General features: G+C 37.2%; 1 protein-coding gene across 4 annotated transcripts in view; it reads right to left on the reverse strand.

Annotated features, from left to right (window-relative positions):
* Positions 1–5505: 5505 nt before the first annotated feature.
* The window catches only part of PBK (PDZ binding kinase), a 52883-nt gene continuing 38048 nt past the window's right edge, over positions 5506–20340 (reverse strand). For 2 of the 4 annotated variants that reach the window (XM_032265412.1, XM_032265411.1), the window contains exons 4-8: positions 14826–14968; positions 14095–14264; positions 12414–12543; positions 6627–6806; positions 5506–6124 (exon numbers count right to left, since the gene is read on the reverse strand). In XM_032265412.1, coding sequence (XP_032121303.1) covers positions 5925–6124; positions 6627–6806; positions 12414–12543; positions 14095–14264; positions 14826–14968 — 823 coding nt within the window. In that variant the 3' untranslated portion in view covers positions 5506–5924. Of the gene's footprint in view, positions 6125–6621; positions 6807–12413; positions 12544–14094; positions 14265–14825; positions 14969–20340 lie in introns of all 4 variants that reach the window. The other 2 variants (XM_032265414.1, XM_032265413.1) reach the window with 2 other exon arrangements.

The following is a 20340-nucleotide window of genomic DNA, read 5'->3' on the forward strand; positions in this document are numbered from 1 at the left end:
TTATAGGGATAGGGCAATGCATGTACAAGATGAGCCTAAATCATCTTGTACAGCAGTCCCCCCATTCTTACCTGCAATTTCGTTTCCCACAGTTTGTTACCAAAAATATTACATGGAAATTTCTGGAAGTAAGGAATTCATAAGTTTTAAATTCTCACCATTCAGAGTAGTCACAATGGGTGATAAGTGCTCAGTTAAGATGGAAAAGGCATTAAATTTGTGGGCAGAAGACATGCACAGAAACGTTCCGATTGAGAGCAATCAAGTTCAGTACTGTCTGGTTTCAGGCATCCTCCTGGGGATCTTTGTCATAATTTGTGCCCCTATATATGTATGTCTATTTCTGCTGTTTATTCTTACTAGTCTTAAAGGTTTTATTTATGCCAATACCAGACTGTTATTGTAATATTAATGTTTCCTATAATATTAGTACATGGTCCCACCCTTTTTTTCTTCAGGAATATTTTGTCTATTCTTGGACTTTGCATTTCCATATACATTTTAGAATCAATTTATTCCACAGAAAGCCACTAACAACAAAAAAGCCTGTTGGGATTTTATTGGAATTCCAACAGATCTATAGATCAACTTGGGAGAACTGATTTTTAGAGTTGGTCAGATATTTGATACGTTTTTTCGAGGTGGAGTTTGGCTCTTTCTGCCTAGGCTGGAGTGCAATGGCACATTCTCGGCTCACTGCAACCTCTGCCTCCCAGGTTCAAGCGATTCTTCTGCCTCAGCCTCCCAAGTAGCTGGGATTACAGGTGCATGCCACCACGCCCAGCTAATTTGGAATTTTACTAGAGATGGATTTCACCATGTTGGCCAGGCTGGTCTTGAACGCCCGACCTCCAGTAATCCACCCACCTCAGCCTCCCAAAGTGCTGAGATTATAGGTGTGAGCTACCATGCCAGGCCCATACTTTTTTTAAGCCTTTCGAAAAAGTGTTTTAAGTTACATCTTGTTTGCTGATACATAAATACAACTTTTATGTTTTGACTTGGCATTCAGCAACCTTTCTAAACTTAATTCTGTCTATTTTTATATACGTAATTATCTGTGAATGAGTTTTATTTCTTTTAGAATCTTACAGCTTTTTTGTTCTTATAGTATTGCATTTCTAAGATTGCCAGTCTAGTACAGTGTTGAATAAAAGCAATGGTAGGGATATTTTTGTTTCATTGCTAATATAGGTAAAGTTTTCAACATTTTACTGTTAAATATTAAATATGAAGTTTACTATAGCTTTTTTGTAGATAACTTTCTAATATTAAGGAAGTTCCTCTATTTCTAGGTTTCTAGGAGGCTCTCAAATATCTTGAACAAATAGATACTCAGATTTTATACAAAGTATTTCTTTGATATTTGGGGATGATTTTTTCTTCATTGTTAATATGGCAATTACATTGTCCTTTGAATGTTAAAGCAGTCTAGCCTTTCTGAAGTAAATAAACCAAACCTAATTTGGTCTTGATGTTTTTCTTTTTTATGTTACTGACTTGTTAACTAAATTTTTTTTTTTTTTTTTTTTTTTAGGATTTTTCATGTGTTCATGAATAATATTGGGTATCTATAGGATGTTTAGTTTTGCTTTTGTTTTTATTTTCATTCATGACATGTCTTTTTTCTCCATAGATAAGTTTTGCCAAGGGGTTTATCAATTTTGTTAGTATTTTTAAAGATTGGCATTAATTCTATCACAGGTTTGTATCTTCTGTAAGTTTTGTTTTTTTTAATTTCTTTCTCCCCTCCCCGAAGGGAGGTACTGTGGTCTGAATGTGTGCCACCAAAATTCATAGGTTGAAACCCTGACCCCCCCAAGATGATGTAATACCTTCATAAGTGGTGCCTTAGGAAGGTGAAAGCGTCATGATGGTGGAAGGAACCCTTAAGGATTAGTGCCCTTTAATTCAAAGAAATGTAAAGGAAAAAAGAATTAGCACCCTTTTAAGAGGGTGGGGGAGCTCCCTTGCTCCTTCCACCATGTGAGGACACAGCCAGAAGGTACCTTCTGTGAGGATGCCCTCACTAGATACTACCTTGATCTTGAACTTCCCAGGCTCCAGAACTATGAGAAATAAATTTCTGTGGTTTACGTGGCACCTAGTTTATGGTATTTTTGTTACAGTAGACTAAGACCGGTGTCTTGCTTTGTTTTTCCTAAATTCTTACCTGATACATATAGCATTTGTTATATATAGATTTTTTTATATAGCATTTGTGTAGTTTAAAATCCTTTCTAATTTTTATTCTAATCAACAGATTGTAGAAGATTAAATAGGTTCCAGGAGACATGAAAGAATGATCTTCAGCATTTCTCAAGCAGCTGATTATCTCCTTTTATGGAGGCATAACAAGCTCCTGGAGGCCTTCTGCAGATTCTGAAGGGAAAGATTTTCTGGGAGGTGAGAAAGGTACTTGAGAGAAGGCTATTTTGATTTACTAATTAATTCAGTGAAAAGGTAGTCCTGGGCATGGTGGCTCACGTGAGGCCTGTAATCCCAGCAGTTTAAGAGACCTAGACAGAGGGTTGCTCAAGAGTTACCAGCCTGAGCAACTTGGTGAAACCTTCTCTATAAAGAATAGAAAATAAAATTAGGTGTGGTGGCACACACCTATAGTCCCAGCTAGTCGAGGTGGGGGCAGAGGTGTGAGGATCACGTGAGCCTGGGAGATCGAGGCTGCAGTGAGCCATGATTGCCCCACTGTACTCCAGCCTGGGTGACAAAGCAAGACCCTATCTTAAAAAAAAAAAAAAAAACAGCCCTCAGCCAAGCCACGTTTTTCTTTTGAGAATGAGGCAAATGTCCAAAAAGATAACATCTGAGACTTAAAGAGCAAGTTCTAGAACAAGAATTAAAAAAAAAAATTCCAGTTGGTAGAAGATTGTCTGCAATCTTGTGTTAAGGATTTCTAGGACCTTAACCAGACTCAAAGGGTAGTGCATGCTGGGTTTATTGTATAATGTCTGCCATAAACAAGGGCTATGAATTTGCTGGCCTTGTCCTTGGTATTAGTTTATTCCTATTCGATATCACAACTATCGGAACTGGAAATAAATTTCTCAATGAAAAGCAATGGCTTATGTGTTAAAGATCCAATTCAAGAAAGATCCAATTCCTGCTTTTTAAAATGTTTTAAAAGCAGCAACTGCTATTACTGGTAAGAAAAGAATGGCCTGGAGAAACTACTCTGTTGGCTTGGCAAAAAAGAATGACTCAATATACATGTCAGAGTAAGGATAAGAGACCCTATTGAGTATCAGGATGCAAAATTATACATATGTTTTTCTCTAGATTAAGACAACTTCCAATTTGTCACCTTAATATTTTGATGGGAAAATATGCGAATTAATGATGTGTGTACTGTTTCTTAGTACAATCTTACACTAACAGGTGTTCAGTGATTTCTAGGCACTTTTTTTTCTTATTTTTAAATTTTATTTCAAAAATATAATACAGAGTAACATGAGACCCCTGTGACCACCATTCAGCTATAACAAATTAGCATTGCACCCTATTTTTCTTGATCAAATGTTGTTGTTATAAACCATGAAGATACCATTTAAGCCCAGTCCCTCCATTCCACACAGCCCCTCCCCTGCTAACCATTATCCTGAATTTTGGTATGTGTCTCTTAAATTCAGGGTTTTTTTTTTTTTTTTAATTGCATTTTAGGTTTATGGGGTACATGTGAAGAACCTGCAAGATTGTTGCATAGGTACACACATGGCAGTGTGATTTGCCGCCTTCCTCCCCGTCACCTATATCTGGCATTTCTCCCCATGCTCTCTCTCCCCAACTCCCCACCCCCCGCTGTCCCTCTCCTATTTCCCCCCAACTGACCCCAGTGTGTAGTGCTCCCCTCCCTGTGCCCATGTGTTATCATTGTTCAACACCTGCCTATGAGTGAGAACATGTGGTATTTGATTTTCTGTTCTTGTGTCGGTTGGCTGAGAATGACGGTTTCCAGGTTCATCCATGTCCCTACAAAGGAAACGAACTCACCATTTTTTATGGCTGTGTAGTATTCCATGGTGTATTTGTGCTAGTTTCCCTGTCCAGTCTATCGTCGATGGGCATTTGGGTTGGTTCGAAGTCTTTGCTATTATAAACAGTGCTGCAATGAACATTCGTGTGCATGCGTCCGTATAACGATTTATAATCCTTTGTATATATACCCAGTAATGGGATTGCTGGGTCAAATGGAATTTCTATTTCTAAGTCCTTGAGGAATGGCCACTGTCTTCCACAATGGTTGAACTAATTTACACTCCCACCAGCAGTGTAAGTGTTCTTATTTCTCTATATCCTCTCCAGCATCTGTTGTCTCTAGATTTTTTAATGATCAGCATTCTAACTGGTGTGAGATGGTATCTCAATGTTGTTTTGATTTGCATTTCTCTGATGACCAGTGATGATGAGCATTTTTCATGTTTGTTGGCCTCATGTATGTCTTCGTTTGTAAAGTGTCTGTTCATATCCTTTGCCCACTTTTGAATGGGCTTGTTTTTTTCTTGGGAATCTGTTTAGTTCTTTGTAGATTCTGGATATCAGCCCTTTGTCAGATGGGTAGACTGCAAAAATTTTTTCCCATTGTGTTGGTTGTCAATTCACTCTAATGACTGTTTCTTTTGCCGTGCGGAAGCTTTGGAGTTTGATTAGGTCCCATTTGTCTGTTTTGGCTTTTGTTGCCAATGCTTTTGGTATTTTGGTCATGAAGTCTTTGCCTACGCCTATGTCCTGAATGGTTTTGCCTGGATTTTCTTCTAGGGTTTTTATGGTGTTAGGTCTTATGTTTAAGACTTTAATACGTCTGGAGTTAATTTTAGTGTAAGGTGTCAGGAAGGGGTCCAGTTTCTGCTTTCTGCACATGGCTAGCCAGTTTCACCAACACCATTTATTAAACAGGGAATCCTTTCCCCATTGTTTTTGTCAGGTTTGTCAAAGATCAGATGGTTGTAGATGTGTGGTGTTGCCTCCGAGGCGTCTGTATCTCTGTTTGGTACATGCTGTTTTGATTACTGCAGCCTTTACTAGTTTGAAGTCTGGTAGTGTGATGCCTAATGTTTCTAAGAACCCCATGTCCGTAATTTTTAAAATTCTGTCTACACCCAAATCTAGGTATACCACATACATTCAGTAATTTGGAAAATTCCCAGGGGACAGAAACTACTGATCCAAAATAAGGCCAAGAGAGGGAAGGAAGCCTACTCACGTGCAGTCAACAAGTTTAATGACAGTACTGTACTCAAATCAATTAAGGATAAAATAATGCTGAGACAGTTTCTGGTACTCAGTGTCCTTTATTGTCTATCATCCTATTTGAGTTTTATTGTTTTTACAGAATTGGGAAATACTTAAGGTACAAATTAATAAATTTAAAAAAAAATCTTAGCAAAAACCAAAGATCTGTGAAGATCCAAGAGATCAAGACAAGCTATAACCAGAGTCCAAAGTGTCCAAGGAGCTACTCTTTGAGCCATATTCTCCTCGGTTTCCAGGTTCAAAGTTTTAAAATATAACAAATACAGACTTTATTTTGTACTGTACAAAGTGCTAATTTCGGTAGATCCATTAAAACAGAATATTTAAAAAAGATCATTAATAAAAGTAATGATCACTAAAATTAATGTTATACACAGTTTACCATATTTTATTGCTAGTGTTTTAATTCTGCATGAGCAACATCAAAGTACTTAAATAGCTAGTTTCTAAAACTTTACAGAAAACCCAGTAGAATTCCACATGCTTATAACAAGTATGAAATATGCTTATATTAGAAATAGTTATCTACATATTAACAAGAAACTGTGGTCCTCAAATATGCCAATTTTAGAGAGTCTAATAACTACTGATAGTAACTATATAAATGTTTTGGAAAAAAGTTACATATAAAAGCCATACTTCAGCTGAGGTGATAACTAGACATCAGTTTCCAGAGCTTCAACAATGTGTGCAGCAGACGGACGATCTTTAGGGTCTTCATTAGTACATACAGAGAAGAGTTCAATTACTTTCTGGTATGATTCATCTAGTTCTTCCATATTAATAGGTGGCCTAGTTCCCAAAGCTGCATAGTATGCTTCATCATCAAAGTCACTTTCATCAAAAGTTTTATCTTGAAGGAGTTAGAGATTAAAACAATAAAGAAAATCACTTTATGTCGTAGAAAAGCCTAAGAGCTAGCTCACCCTCCTCCTGAAATAAGAATTTATGGTCTAGTATGGTTTCCAGTCAGCCATAGACAGAATGGAACTGTCTTCAATTGTCTTGCCTTCAAGTAGAATGGCTTTAGTTTGGATTTATAGGTTATAGACCCCTACTCTCACCCTTCCTATGACAGCTTTCCAATCTTTTTCTCAGGTAAGGAGAACTTTAAGGTAATTTTTTGCTTCTCTGGACAGCCTCAATTTTTCTCCCTATTCTCAATCTACGTCTCATTTGTGTGAGATTAAACCTTGGTGGTACCAAATCAGTCATCAGCACTAATTAATATATATCTTAGAAATTATGCCACTAAATCATATAACTTGCTCTTTCAAATTTTAAAAGATAAAATATTATATAAACTAATGTTTAGTATGAAATGAGATTGGAATTTATGCTAGAAATTGTATTCATACCTTCATCATCATCATCATCATTTGAAAGATTAACGTGTGGAATGGATAAAGTCATCATCTCCCACAGAGTAAGGCCAAAGGCAAATATGTCTGCCTTGTCAGTAATAACACCATTCTCCTCCAAAGCTTCTTTGGGTTTCCATGGCTCTGTGCCAATGTAGCAAGCCTCAGGGTCAGTCACTGAAACAAGCAAAATGGTTATGAAGGCAGGCGCTAGAAATTACAAAAAGGCAAGCAACCGTGATTTGAACAAGTAGTTCACAGGTTAATCAATGTAAGCAGTAAATGTGAAAACACACTTAGTAAGGATTACTTTCTATATTTCAGGTTGGTAAATATTCAAGAAGCTGGTCAGTTGGCAAGTATGTAGAAAAACAGCAATTCTCTTAGTAGTAGCAATGTAGAATATGGATGTTGAGAATTACAGACTCGAGCCAGACTGCCCTGCTTGGGTTCAATAACATGTGCAAACTGTGTGACTTTGAGCAGATCACTTCTAGACTGGAATTTCTTCATTTTGTGAACAATATTAAGCTGAGAGAAGTACCATTTATATACTTCCATGATTGCTACGTCAGAGAAAAGGGAAAGGGACTAATCACACATTGGCTCTTTTTTAAAGCCCAAGAAAGAAATGAGTCCACTCACATTTCCATTGAAATTTTAGTCAACTTGTCAATTTCAATGAAAAAGTCAGCTAGAATTCTGATTAGGATTGGATTGAATCTCTAGGTCAATTTGGTAAGAATTAACATCTTATTAATATTGAGTCTTCCAACCCACGGTCATTTATTTTTCCACTGAATTTTCTCAGTGATGCTTTATAGTATTCATTACAGAGGACTTAAGACTTTTTTGGTTATGTTATATTCTGAAATATCTTGGGTTTTGGTACTTGTAAATGGATTTTAAAGATTCCATTTTCAATTAATTACTGCTAATACATAGAAATATCGCTGACTTTGCTTAATCTAATAGTGGTTTTATAGATTCCTTGGGATTTTCTATCTAAACAACATATCAACTGCAAATAGGGACTGTTTCGATTCTGCATTCTTCGTTTCCTTGCCTTATTTCAGTGGCTAGGGCTATTGTACTGTTAAATAGTGGTAAGAGAAGGCATCCTGGCTTGTTCCCTACTACGGTATGATACCTGCAGGTTCTTCTGTAGACAGCCTTTCTCAAGCTAAGATCCCTTCTATTTCTAGTTAGCTGAGAGATTACCTTTTTTTAAATCAAAAATGGATGTTGGATTTTGTCAAACATGTTTTCTGCACGTGATATTGACATGATACATAGTTTTCAAATTTGTTAATATGGTGATATTGACTGTCCCTAGCTTTCAGGTATAACTGACAGTTGTGTGTTTAAGGTATACAACTTGATGTTTGATGTACATAAACACTGTGACCTGATGGCCACAGTCCAGCTAATTAACATCACTTCATATAGTTACCATTTTCTTATTGTATGAGAATACTCAACATCTTCTCTCGGCAAATCTCAAGTGTACAGTATTTATTGTTAACAATGGGCACAAAGTTTCCGTTATGCAGGATGAGTAAGTTCTGGTGACCTAAAGTACAGCACAGTTAGGACATTGATTCTGGAATGTTAAACTTTTCCTTCCTGGACTTAGTGTCCTTATGTACCGTTGGACTGAATTTGCTAATACTTTGTTAAGGATTTTGATATCTGTGTTTGTGAATGATATTGAACTATCATTATTTGTATTCTGGGTACACGGCAGGTAAACATGTTTATGTGTTGATAAGAAATTTTGATACAGGCATGCAGTGCATAATAATCATATCAGGATTGATGGGATGTACCATAATATGTTGGGTTTTCAAATTAGAGTTATGCTTACCTCAGAACAAACTGGGCAGTGGTCCCTATTCCTCTATTTTCCGAGCAAGTCTGTATAAAATCAGTGTCATTTCTTCCTTGGATATTTGGTGAAAATCAACAGTAAAACATCTGGGTCTTGAGTTTTCTTTGTGGGGATGTTTCTTAATAGACATGCGGCTATTTGGATTTCCTATTCTTATATTAATTTTGGTAAATTGTATTATTGAAAGAAATTGTTCTTTTTATCGAAGTTGTCAAATTTATAGCCATAAAGGTGTTAGTAATAGCCTAATTCTTTAAATGTGAGAATTTACAATGATGACCCTTTTTCATTCCTGATATTGGTGACTACTGTTTTTTCTTGATCAATCTAGATAAAGTTTTATACATTTCATTATCTTTTCAGATAACCACCTTTTGGCTTTAATATTTTATAGTATTTGTTTTTTATTTCATTGATTTAGATTTTTTTTTCCCAATACAATTTATAACTCTTAAGCCCTGCTTTAGCAATCGCTCGCACATTTTGATATGTTGTATTTTCCTTATTATTCAAAACATTTTCCAATTCCCTTGTCATTTTCTTTGACCCATAGGTTATTTAAATTTGTGTTACTGAATTTCCAAACACTTGGGGTTTCCTTGGGTATCCTGTTTGTGGTTTCTAAGCTAATTCCATTGTGGCCAACCTATATACTCTATGATTTCTCTCAGTGTTGTACAGACCTTTATTTCTGCTATAACTAGGATAAACTCAAACTCTTACAAACAGAATATTCATTAGGCAGTGTTAGAATGTATTATACTAAAAAATGAAAATTTTCAGTATTTGATCACTATAATCTCCATTTTCTCACAAATAAGATAAATCATTTTGAAACAATAGAAGACACAGTGGGGCAGTTTTCTGAAACAGACTTTTCCAGAACGGAAGGTAAGTTCTGTCTTGAGAAGCTCAAGGCAAGGAAGAAACAACTAACATTTATAAAACAAAAAGGAGGACTAAAAAAAGGAAAAGTGAGAATCCAGAAGCCAAGAAATTGAAGATTCCAGGTAAATGCTAATTTGTTCCATTAACATTCTGGAAGGTATGCCTGTTAAGTGAGAACAAAAATACCAGACTAGGAGAGTACCCAGTACCAGCAACAAGAAGGAAAGATGAGTAATAATGTCTCTATGGAGCCTTTGTACTTAGTTCTGCTTTGGGCATTAAAATTTAAAAGTCAGTCATGGAGATTACAAGCTCCTTAAAGGCTTTCCCTCATACTATACCTTAGATATAAGAGGCACTTTATGGAATTCATGACAAGAGAAGAGCCTACAGGCATGGCCAAGGTGGGAGTGACTCTGGCAATAAGGACATAAACATTTTTAAAGGTTTTTCTTATTTTAAATACAGATTTCCAAACTGTCATCTGAAAGGTTCTACCACAAGAAACAATTTAACTATCACTGCAAGACTTTTCAATGAAAATTTCTATGATGACTAAATGTCCTAAATCTGCATTGTCCAATGTGGTAACCATTAACCGAGCACTTGAATTGGGGCTAGGGAGGCTGAGAATAATGTTTTAAATAGTAATGTACATAGCCACATGCAGCTCATAACTACTGTACTGAATGCTTTCTCACCCTCCCCATAATGATGGCTATGTTCCATAGGTCCTAAAGGGAGAATGACACAGAACATGGCACTAATGGCCATGCAGCTTGAGTAGTAAGTCATATCAGTGACTTGTTGAGGTCTATGTTACCACAGCGAAACCTATTCTTACCTCAGTAAAACAGCAGTTAAAACTTCTACTTAGTATATGGGAGGACATGTTAACCTACATTGTTGCTCATACTAGCAATCTTTTTATTTACTAGAAATCTTGTTATCCCTTCAATAATATATTTAAAAGTCAGGCGCTATTCTAGGGGTTGAGGATATTTCAGTGAATAAGATACACAAGATTCCCATCTTAGAGCTTACAAGTCTAACGGAGGAATGGGGTGATGTTTAACAGACAATTTAAAGTGTTGATAGATTAGTTATCTCATTGTTACTTAGCTTTTAAGAAATTAGAACATTACTTATGTATTTTTCTAATAAACTGACCTTTTTTTCATTTCTCAACAGTCTCTTCATGATAGAGCTTTTATCTTTTTTTTCATTGATTGCTAATAACTCTTAATGCATTAGCAATATTAAGCCTTTATCTTATACATGTTTACCTCAGTTTGTAATGGCTTAAGCTCCCAGCCCCTCTCCAACCCACAGTGATACAGAATTCTTTTTTTAAATGGAGGTACTCACAGCTTTTTAATGATGGTTTCTAGCTTTGGTGTCCTCTTTAAAGTCCTCTCCACACCCAACATTAAAGAAATATTTATCTACCATTTTTTCTATTTTCCCCCCAATTTTCAGAATATGGGGATTAAAGTATAAGGATAGAAAACAGCTGTTTCTTCCTAAAATGTCCAGATAACATCATTCACTAACTACCTATTTTCTCATTAATACAAAAATTCCACCTTCATCAACACAACAAACTCCTGTATTTGGAAACTATTTCCTGACTCATATGTATCACTGCTTTAATTACTGTAGCTTTATAAAACTTTTTATCTGGTCAGGAAGATTCCTCCTCATTCTTTCAGACTTTTCCCAGCTATGTTTGAACATGTATCCTCAAGGAGGAACTTTAGGTTCATTCTGACATGTTCTAAAATAGATCACATTAAGATTATGTAGAATTTATGTCTGCTTTCTGTTCTTAGGGTATCTTTTTTTTTTCAATTTCAGTTGAATACTCAGTTTCATAAAATGTTTTTGAGTAGTTCTGACCATATCAAATAGAGTTACACTTCTCATTATTTTCTAAATATACATGGAAACTGATTTCTCTCTTTAGCCAAAAATTATTCAGAAGTGTTTTCAATTCCTAAGAAGTTGGGAGTTTTTGTTTTCTATTTTATTACAAATTTCTAGATTTACAGGATTGATGTTAAGGAATATCACTTATTAGACTTTATATTTTTTATAATCTAAAGTTTGTGTGACCTAAGAATATTGTCAATTTTAATAAATAACTATGGTGCTGAGGGACTTGCCTTGCTATTTACTCAGATCTTTAACATCCTTACATTTGTCTGTTTGATCTATTAAGGATTGAGAAAACTATACTTTAAAAACCCTGTTTTATTATGTTTGACAATTTATTCTTTTACTTCCTAAAGTTTCCACTTGGTCACAGTTATTTAGAACAACAGTTCTATTCATCCTGCCTCTTGCCTTCAACTTTTATTTCAGCTAGAAATTTAGGCATATAGATGTTCTAAATAGCATTTATTAACCATTTGTTTAACTTACGTTCATATAAAGAGACAAATTTAAGTATTATTTACTAAAATAATATGTTGCAAGCAGAGGCATTCTCTTGAGGCCAGCTCTTATTTCTCACCAAGAACGTATCTTAAATTCCCTGAGAAGCCCATGATCAGTATATACAGTAGAGAAGAATGAGCTGGGGTGGGCCAAGGGGCAAAGAGCCAAAGACTAGCCTTCATCAGCACGTCTTTTTCCTGCTTCAGTCTGGTTTCCTCTACCAGGTTCCTAAATGTTGTCACTTTACTGATGCTAAATAAACTGCTTTACAAAACCTTTTTACTTTCTATTCCCACATGTTTTACTGCATAAATATCCCAATTCAGTTAGAAATATTTCCCAAAGTTAACTCCAATTAAAATATACACTAATAATGCTACTACTAATAAAGTAATTTATACTGTACGTGTAGCAAGGGAGAGGACTGCAGGCTGACTGGAAGAGAAAAAAGCGGCTTTTTTACCATGTACTTTTTAAAAAGTTTTTGATTTTTGATCCATGTGGACTTCTGTATTTTAAAATGTAAACATTAAAAACAAAATTTTGAAACTTAGAGTATGACTTACCAGTCATATTTTCATCCAGTGGTAGAGAGACTCCTACATCACAGATTTTAATTGTTTCAAAATCGCCTTTAATTACAACATTTGAAGACTTTATGTCTCCATGAAGCAGTTTCTTTTCTTGGTGCAGATACTAAAATAATAAAAAATTTAACACATGAGCAGAAATATAAACTAATAAAAAATGTAATAACCTCCAAATCAAAATAACAATGTGAACTCCCTAAAGTTTAGGCTTGTATTTGTCCAGGATTTCATTTTTTGTTTTTTTCTTGGTTTCTTTTTTGAGATGCAGTCTCACAGTTGCCCAGGCTAGAGTGCAATGGCACAATTTCGGCTCACTTGCAACCTCTACCTCCAGGGTTCAAGCGATTATCCTGCTTCAGCCTCCCAAATAGTTGGAACTACAGGTGCATGCTACCACGCCTGGCTCATTTTTGTGTTTTTAGTAAAGACAGGTTTCACCATGTTGACCAGGGTTGTCTCAAACTCCTGGCCTCAAATGATCCACCAGCCTCAGCCTCCCAAAGTGCTGGGATTACAGGTGTGAACCACTGTGCCCGGCCCAGCATTTCAAATTATTTAAAGCAAGAGAAGGGAACATCTCATGTTATCTCAATCTGCCACACTGACCAGAAGTCTAAAAGTTTCTTTAGGAATAGATATATACTTAAGCTAACTTTTTATACTTTTTAAATTTTTTTCCAAGACGGAGTCTTGCTCTTGTTGCCCATGCTGGAGGGCAGTGGCACGATCTGGGCTCACAGCAACCTCCCTCTGCCAGTCTCAAGCAATTCTCCTGCCTCAGCCTCCCAAGGAGCTGGGATTACAGGTGCCCATCACCATGCCCAGCTAATTTTTATATTTTTAGTAGAGACGGGTTTTCACCATGTTCGCCAGGATGGTCTCGATCTCTTGACCTCGTGATCTGCCCACCTTGGCCTCCCAAAGTGCTGGGATTACAGGCATGAGCCACCACACCCGGCTCTTTTGTATGTTTTAATGTGTTTAGTCACACAGTACTTACCACTGTGTTACAATTGCCTATAGTATTCAGTATAGTAACATTCTATACAGGTTTGCAGCCTCGGAGAACTGGGCTATACCACATAGTCTAGGTCACGTGTAGTTGGTTCTACCATCTAAGTGTATGTAAGTACACTCTATAATGTCCACATGCACAGTGATGAAACTGTCAAATGACACATTGCTTAGACCATACTAAGCTACATACACATAAATGTAATTTGGAAGCAGAAATGTAAGCCTATATTTTTACATTAGCCTCTTATTGGAATTGACTAGTAACAATATTCCACAAAGATGTCCTGCAAAGTGATTATTTGCTCATTTAAAATGTAATGACGGCCGGGCGCGGTGGCTCAAGCCTGTAATCCCAGCACTTTGGGAGGCCGAGGCGGGTGGATCACGAGGTCAAGAGATCGAGACCATCTTGGTCAACATGGTGAAACCCCGTCTCTACTAAAACTACAAAAAATTAGCTGGGCATGGTGGTGTGTGCCTGTAATCCCAGCTACTCAGGAGGCTGAGGCAGGGGAATTGCCTGAACCCAGGAGGCGGAGGTTGCGGTGAGCCGAGATCGCGCCATTGCACTCCAGCCTGGGTAACAAGAGCGAAACTCTGTCCCAAAAAAAAAAAAAAAAAAATGTAATGACATAGTTACCTTTAACCCTCTTGCCATATTCAAAGCAACTTTCAAAATTACGGCTGCTGGAAAAGGATCTCGGCTGTCTTTATATCTTTCTTCTATTAAGTCATTTAGAGACTTTTCACCTCCATATTCCATAGCAAGACACAGACTGCCATCACTGGCTTCAGTAAAAGCACGATAACCTTAAAGAAAATATGACATTTCTTTACTAATATAGAGAAGAACAATAATATTTTAAGTCCTTTATAGTAATGCGATTGAAAACATGGACCTGGGCTAACACTAACAAATATACAATGAAACGGCTACCACTTAGAAGACCAATTCAGTAGATCTCATTTAAAATGCCTTCAGTGTTTGCCATTAGTACTACAAATTAAAACTTTTGCTTTCCTTTGCTTCCCTAAATATAATGGTTTCGCCGGCCCTACTTGTATTAAAAATGAAATCCAGGAAATTACCTAAATGGATTTAAATTATCTAAACAAAGATCATTTTATATTCCTAAAATCTTCATAGAACTAGCAACATAATTATATTTATTCTCATTAAGTTTAAATATATACTTACGCATAAAAAATATATGCAAATTTTTATTTTAGACTGATCACATTACTTTGATTCCCATTAAACATCCAGCCCCATCCTCTTCATTTCTATTACTGAAACCAGTTAAGAGAGCATATAAGCTGTTTCTGAATAAACAATGATGTACCAGATACTGCTACCAAATTTAAACTTACCAACAATGTTTGGATGATGAAGGCTTTTCAAAATCTTAGCTTCATCAATTAGTCTCTTTTGATACACACTTCGATAATGATCATTACATATAGGATTAATCTTTTTTACAGCCCAAGGAGAATGAGACAAACCTCTTGGAGATCTAAGAAAATTGGATAGAAAACAACAAAAACCACAATACTTTTTAAAACAATTAACTTCCAAATTTGGGGGGGAAAACTTGAAGGTAATTTGTTTAAAAAAAAAAAAAAAAACAGTATTTGGCATATTTTGGACTAAACACGTCCGCTACCCATTTCAATTGGGAAATAAGATCTAATATACTGAAAGAAGTCTTAGTATCTTCCCAGTGGGGAGGATAAAAAGAACTTGAAGGGTAAAGATGTAATGTTACAAACTTTAAACCTGAAAATTGCTGCTTTCTAATTTCTCCATTTGGGTATGTTGGTCTACTAACTACTTATTAAATATTGTATGTATCAGATGAGTTATAGGATGCTAAAGAAAAAATATTAGGAAACTTAAGAGATACTCAAGAACATTTTGCCCATATATCATCATCCAAAGACTAGCATGCTGTTCTTTACCAACAATTATTGCTCCCCTACAGTGACCAATTCATCTTACGCCTTCCACCACATGCTCAAAGATACGTGCTTAAAGAGATAATGATAAACATACAAATGAGAACAATTTAAACTTTCTATTTGCTAGGAAGATTCAGCCATTTTATAAATACATAAGGTCTAAATGTTTTAAGGCCTAAATAGTTCAAATAAAGTCAGAAAAAGGTTTACCTGAGGTAGTAGGGATTTATGAGTATAGCAGATCACAAAATACTAAGTATCTGTAGCATAATAGTTTTCACAAAAACTAGTGAAAGAGCCTCAGAAGTTTAAGACACAAAGTTTAATGGTAAGAACACAAGAAACTGAACCAAAGATCTATTTAGCTTTGCACTCCCCTCAAGAGCTCTATGGCTGCAGAACCTTTTTTTATCAAAAAGCCTATTCTAAAAGTATAAGATTTCTTAATTCATATACATCCATCCATAAGTTTAAACTATTCTTAAACCTCCAGTTTTAGATAACAGCAGCATTTGAGGATTATGGTGAATATCTGCATATCATTTTATTATGAAAAATGTATTTTTCAAGTTTCAAAGGTTGAAAGTTTAAAATTTAGTAAACAAGTTCATCTTCACCTTTTCCATAAAATATTCTATTCTGCAGAATAAGAATAGATTTATGAAACCTGAATAAAATATTCGACCACGCAAAAAGCTGGTTCATTAAAAAGACTAACAGAAAACAGGCAAAGTTCTGATGAGAATACAGAAAAAATAAAGATAATATCACAAATAAAAAATGGAGACAAAACTACAGATACAAGAGAAAAAATAAATAAAACCTTTATTCCAGTTATTTAAGAAATAGACAAAGACGTAGAAAAATCTAAGAAAACTGATTAATGAAATTTAATCACCAGTTTAAAATGTTCTGTAGTGGGTAAACCCTGCAAGTGCCGTGGCAAGGGTCTGAAGACTCAGCCTGTTCCCATAGAAATACTGACTTAGAAAAGAATTAGAAATGTAGGCACGTAGTTATGTAATCATATATAATCTTTATAGTTACTTATAATCAAAGATATGTATTTTATATAATCTTATAGTTACTTATAATCCTAAAGATATATACTCAATATAACTTTTACTAATGACTATCGGGTTATGAAGCATAGAACTGAGGTGACATTGTGAACAAAGTGATCCTAAGGCAAGATGCTCTAAACCCTCTGTCACTGCCACATAAGGGCTGATGGAGGGCGCCTCGGCTGTGCAGCAGCACCAGCACTGTGAAAGCACCCGGTGTTTAGCCAGCTAGGGGAGGAGATGTCCAAAATGACCAAGACATCTCCCTTCCTGAGGAAGTCAGGAGAAGACTCTGCTTCTCTAAGCTCTTGTGGCAAATCCAGGGGCTTAACTGTCTCTATGTGATGCTTTGCCTTCAGTGGTCACATTCCATGTCTACTCTCACACCCTGCTTCTGCACCTGGTTTGTCTTAAAAGAATAATAGTAATCTTAGTGTCCTTGATATTTCTGACAAATATGCAAAGAGCACTGATGCATTAGCTTTTCTCCTCGCCTCAGCTACTTGAAAGTATTGGGCCCCCATCTCCAAGACACATGATTTACCTGAACCTATCACCGACCACCATTACTGCACTCTACCTTCCCTGCCCATTGCTTTGTACTCAATAAAAGTCAGAGTGTCCAGGCACTCGGTGCCACTGCAGGTCTCCACACTTTGGTTGGCAGTGGACCCCCGAGCCCAAACTCTCTTTTCTCTACCTCTGTGTCTGTGTCTTTTATTTCTACAGTTTCTCGTCTCCGCACCAACAGGGTGGGGGTCCCAGAACCCTATAGGGCTGGAACCTATAATGTTCCTACTAGAAATACAAAGTGTAGATGAGTTTATTAAGCTTTCAAAGGATTTACCATTCAGTCCATACAAACTGTTTCCCCAGGGAACAGAAAAGAGACTATGAGTCTCATGTAACTTTAATTTAAAAAAAAAATCAAAAGGGACAGTAGAAAAAGGAAAACACAAGCCGACTTCACTCATAGATACAAAAATTGAAACAAACTTTAATATTAGCAAACTGAATCCATCAGTTTATTTAAAAATACTACATCAAAACTATGTTGGATTTAACCTAGGAATGCAAACTTGATTTAACAATTAAAAAAATATCTTCTGGGTTAAAATTGTAGCTTAAACATACACATTGTTTTTTGTTTTTTTTTTTTTTTTTTTTTTTTGAGTTGGAGTTTCGCTCGTTACCCAGGCTGGAGTGCAATGGCGCGATCTCGGCTCACCGCAACCTCTGCCTCCTGGGTTCAGGCAATTCTCCTGCCTCAGCCTCCTGAGTAGCTGGGATTACAGGCACACGCCACCATGCCCAGCTAATTTTTTGTATTTTTAGTAGAGACGGGGTTTCACCGTGTTGACCAGGGTGGTCTTGATCTCTTGACCTCGTGATCCACCCGCCTCGGCCCCCCAAAGTGCTGGGATTACAGGCGTGAGCCACCGCGCCTGGCCCCATACGCATTGTTTTATCCCTTCCAAGCCCACTAAAATAATAGCAAATGGGTATTTTAAGACATAACAGCCTGCAAGAATGGAAGTAACGGCAGAAGAGACAACAGCAACAAAATTTCAGAAGCTGGAAGGCAGATCAAAGTAACTGACTTAACAGCCCCAATGAATTGCTTGTAAGTTATTTAAAAAGTAGGTCGGACTGGAAGGGGTAGCTTACAACTGTAATCACAACACTTTGGGAGGCCAGGTAAGGAGTATGACTTGAGGCCAGGAGTTTGAAACCAGCCTGGGCAACAGTAAGACCCCTTCTCTACACAAAGTCTTTAAAAGCCACATGGTGGCCTGCAGTCTCAGCTACTCAGAAGGCTGAGGCTGGAGGATTGCTCAGACCCAGGAGTTTGAGGCTGCAGTGAGCTATGATGGTGCCACTGCCAGCCTGGGTGACAAAATGAGACCTTGTCTCTAAATAATAAAGTAAAAAACAGGTGGACTCCTAGATAGTCTCCATAATTCTGCACCAATTGGCAGCCGCCCATCTCCCATCCCCAGCTTCTAGAATGAGCCTGGCTTTGGAAGGGCTGAAACAAGTCTTTAGCCTGAGGTTTACTGGCAGTTAAGAACCTCTAATACAGAAGCAGGGTAATAATCACTATATGCATACTAAATGCTCGATGAGTTTTTACACGTGCATATACGTGTGTTACCAACACCTAGATATGGAACACTTCTGGCACTCCAAAAGACTAAAGATGCTGTTTTTAGAAAGGATAATTAATTAAAAACAAGATAAAAACTCAGTAGAAATGTTGAAAGATAAAGCTGGGGAAATCTCAGAAAACAGCAAATAAAACCAAGCAAAAAAGAGGTAGATGACAAATCAGTAAGTTCAACATTCAAATAATAGGATTCCAGATGGAGAACAGAGAAAAACGGGGGAAAATCATCAACAAAGTAATTTTTTAAATAATGTCTCAAAAATTTGAGAACAGAAAGTATGTTCCAAGAGGGCCAAATCCAGGTGTGTCATTGAGAAATTTCAGAATGCTGGCGACAAACAGGAGATCATACAAGGATTCAGGGCAGTGGGAGGGACAAATTCATAAAACAGATTACATGTGAAGAATCAGCCGTCAGAAAGCCTTCATAATTCTTAAACAGCAACAGTGTAAGCTAAAAAACAATGTCAGTGACTGATATTCCCAAAACTCTAGAGGGAAATTGTTTCCAAATGAGAACTGTAACCCAGAAAACCAAAAAGGGCCATTCAAGTAAAGTAGAAATTTTGCCCAGGATTTTGTCAGCACATTGTCAGCAGCCGTCCCTATTTTTGTTGGTGAGGAAGGAGACCCAGGCATCTGGGATCACCTCCCACTCTGTCTGCCACATTGCATTTCAATAGGAGAAAAGCCTGGCCGACTGGTGCCTCCTGAATCACCTTCCTGTAAATAACACGCTTGGTATTGGGGAAACTCTCCGGAAGGTGTTTTCACTTAAGATCAAGCCCACCCCCCACTCCATCAGGAGACCAGAACCTTTTCACATATGATTCCTAAAGCTGTAAATTCAAAACCCTTGTACTCTGATTTCTAAGGCTGTAAACCTGAGATTCTTTCACATGTAATATCTAGAGTGTAAGCCTATATAAGGCAAAACCCTTCTTTGTTAGACGAGCTGGGTTTAGATAAATCATCGGCCGGCTCCCAGCCGTAATAATAAACCCCTTCCTTCCTCGTTCAGTGTTGGAGAGCTCTGTTTCTCATGGCTGCTCCTGCTACATTAGTAACTGCCTCTTTTTGCTTCTGTACTTCAGCTTACTGCTTACTAACTGGAAAACCTTAAGAGAAACTGCTTTGTCTAAAACCTGCTGCATTGTCCAAAGTCCTGAGTTACTTCCCCTGCCCCTTTACCTATAAAAACTGTGTACTTTTCTTAGCCGGGTTCCAGATTTTTTGGATGTGAACCCTTCTGGGCCCACCAGCGTAATATGATACTGTGCTGGCCTGGAGCCAGAGCCTGAGCAACGCTATTTTTATAAAATGCAAAACTGTTTTTAAATAAGTTGCAATGGCTGCCCCATTCTCCTCACAATAACTACTGTCCTTGGCCTCTGTAAATAGAACTGCTAGTTTGTTAGGCCGGGCACGGTGGCTCAAGCCTGTAATCCCAGCACTTTGGGAGGCCGAGGCGGGTGGATCATGAGGTCAAGAGATCGAGACCATCCTGGTCAATATGGTGAAACCCCGTCTCTACCAAAAATACAAAAAAATTAGCTGGGCATGGTGGCGTGTGCCTGTAATCCCAGCTACTCAGGAGGCTGAGGCAGGAGAATTGCCTGAACCCAGGAGGCGGAGGTTGCGGTGAGCCGAGATCGCGCCATTGCACTCCAGCCTGGGTAACATGAGTGAAACTCCG

The sequence above is a fragment of the Sapajus apella genome, unplaced genomic scaffold, assembly GCF_009761245.1.
Source record: "Sapajus apella isolate SASKATOON/1434 unplaced genomic scaffold, GSC_monkey_1.0 scaffold150, whole genome shotgun sequence".
Taxonomy (NCBI): Eukaryota; Metazoa; Chordata; class Mammalia; order Primates; family Cebidae; genus Sapajus; species Sapajus apella.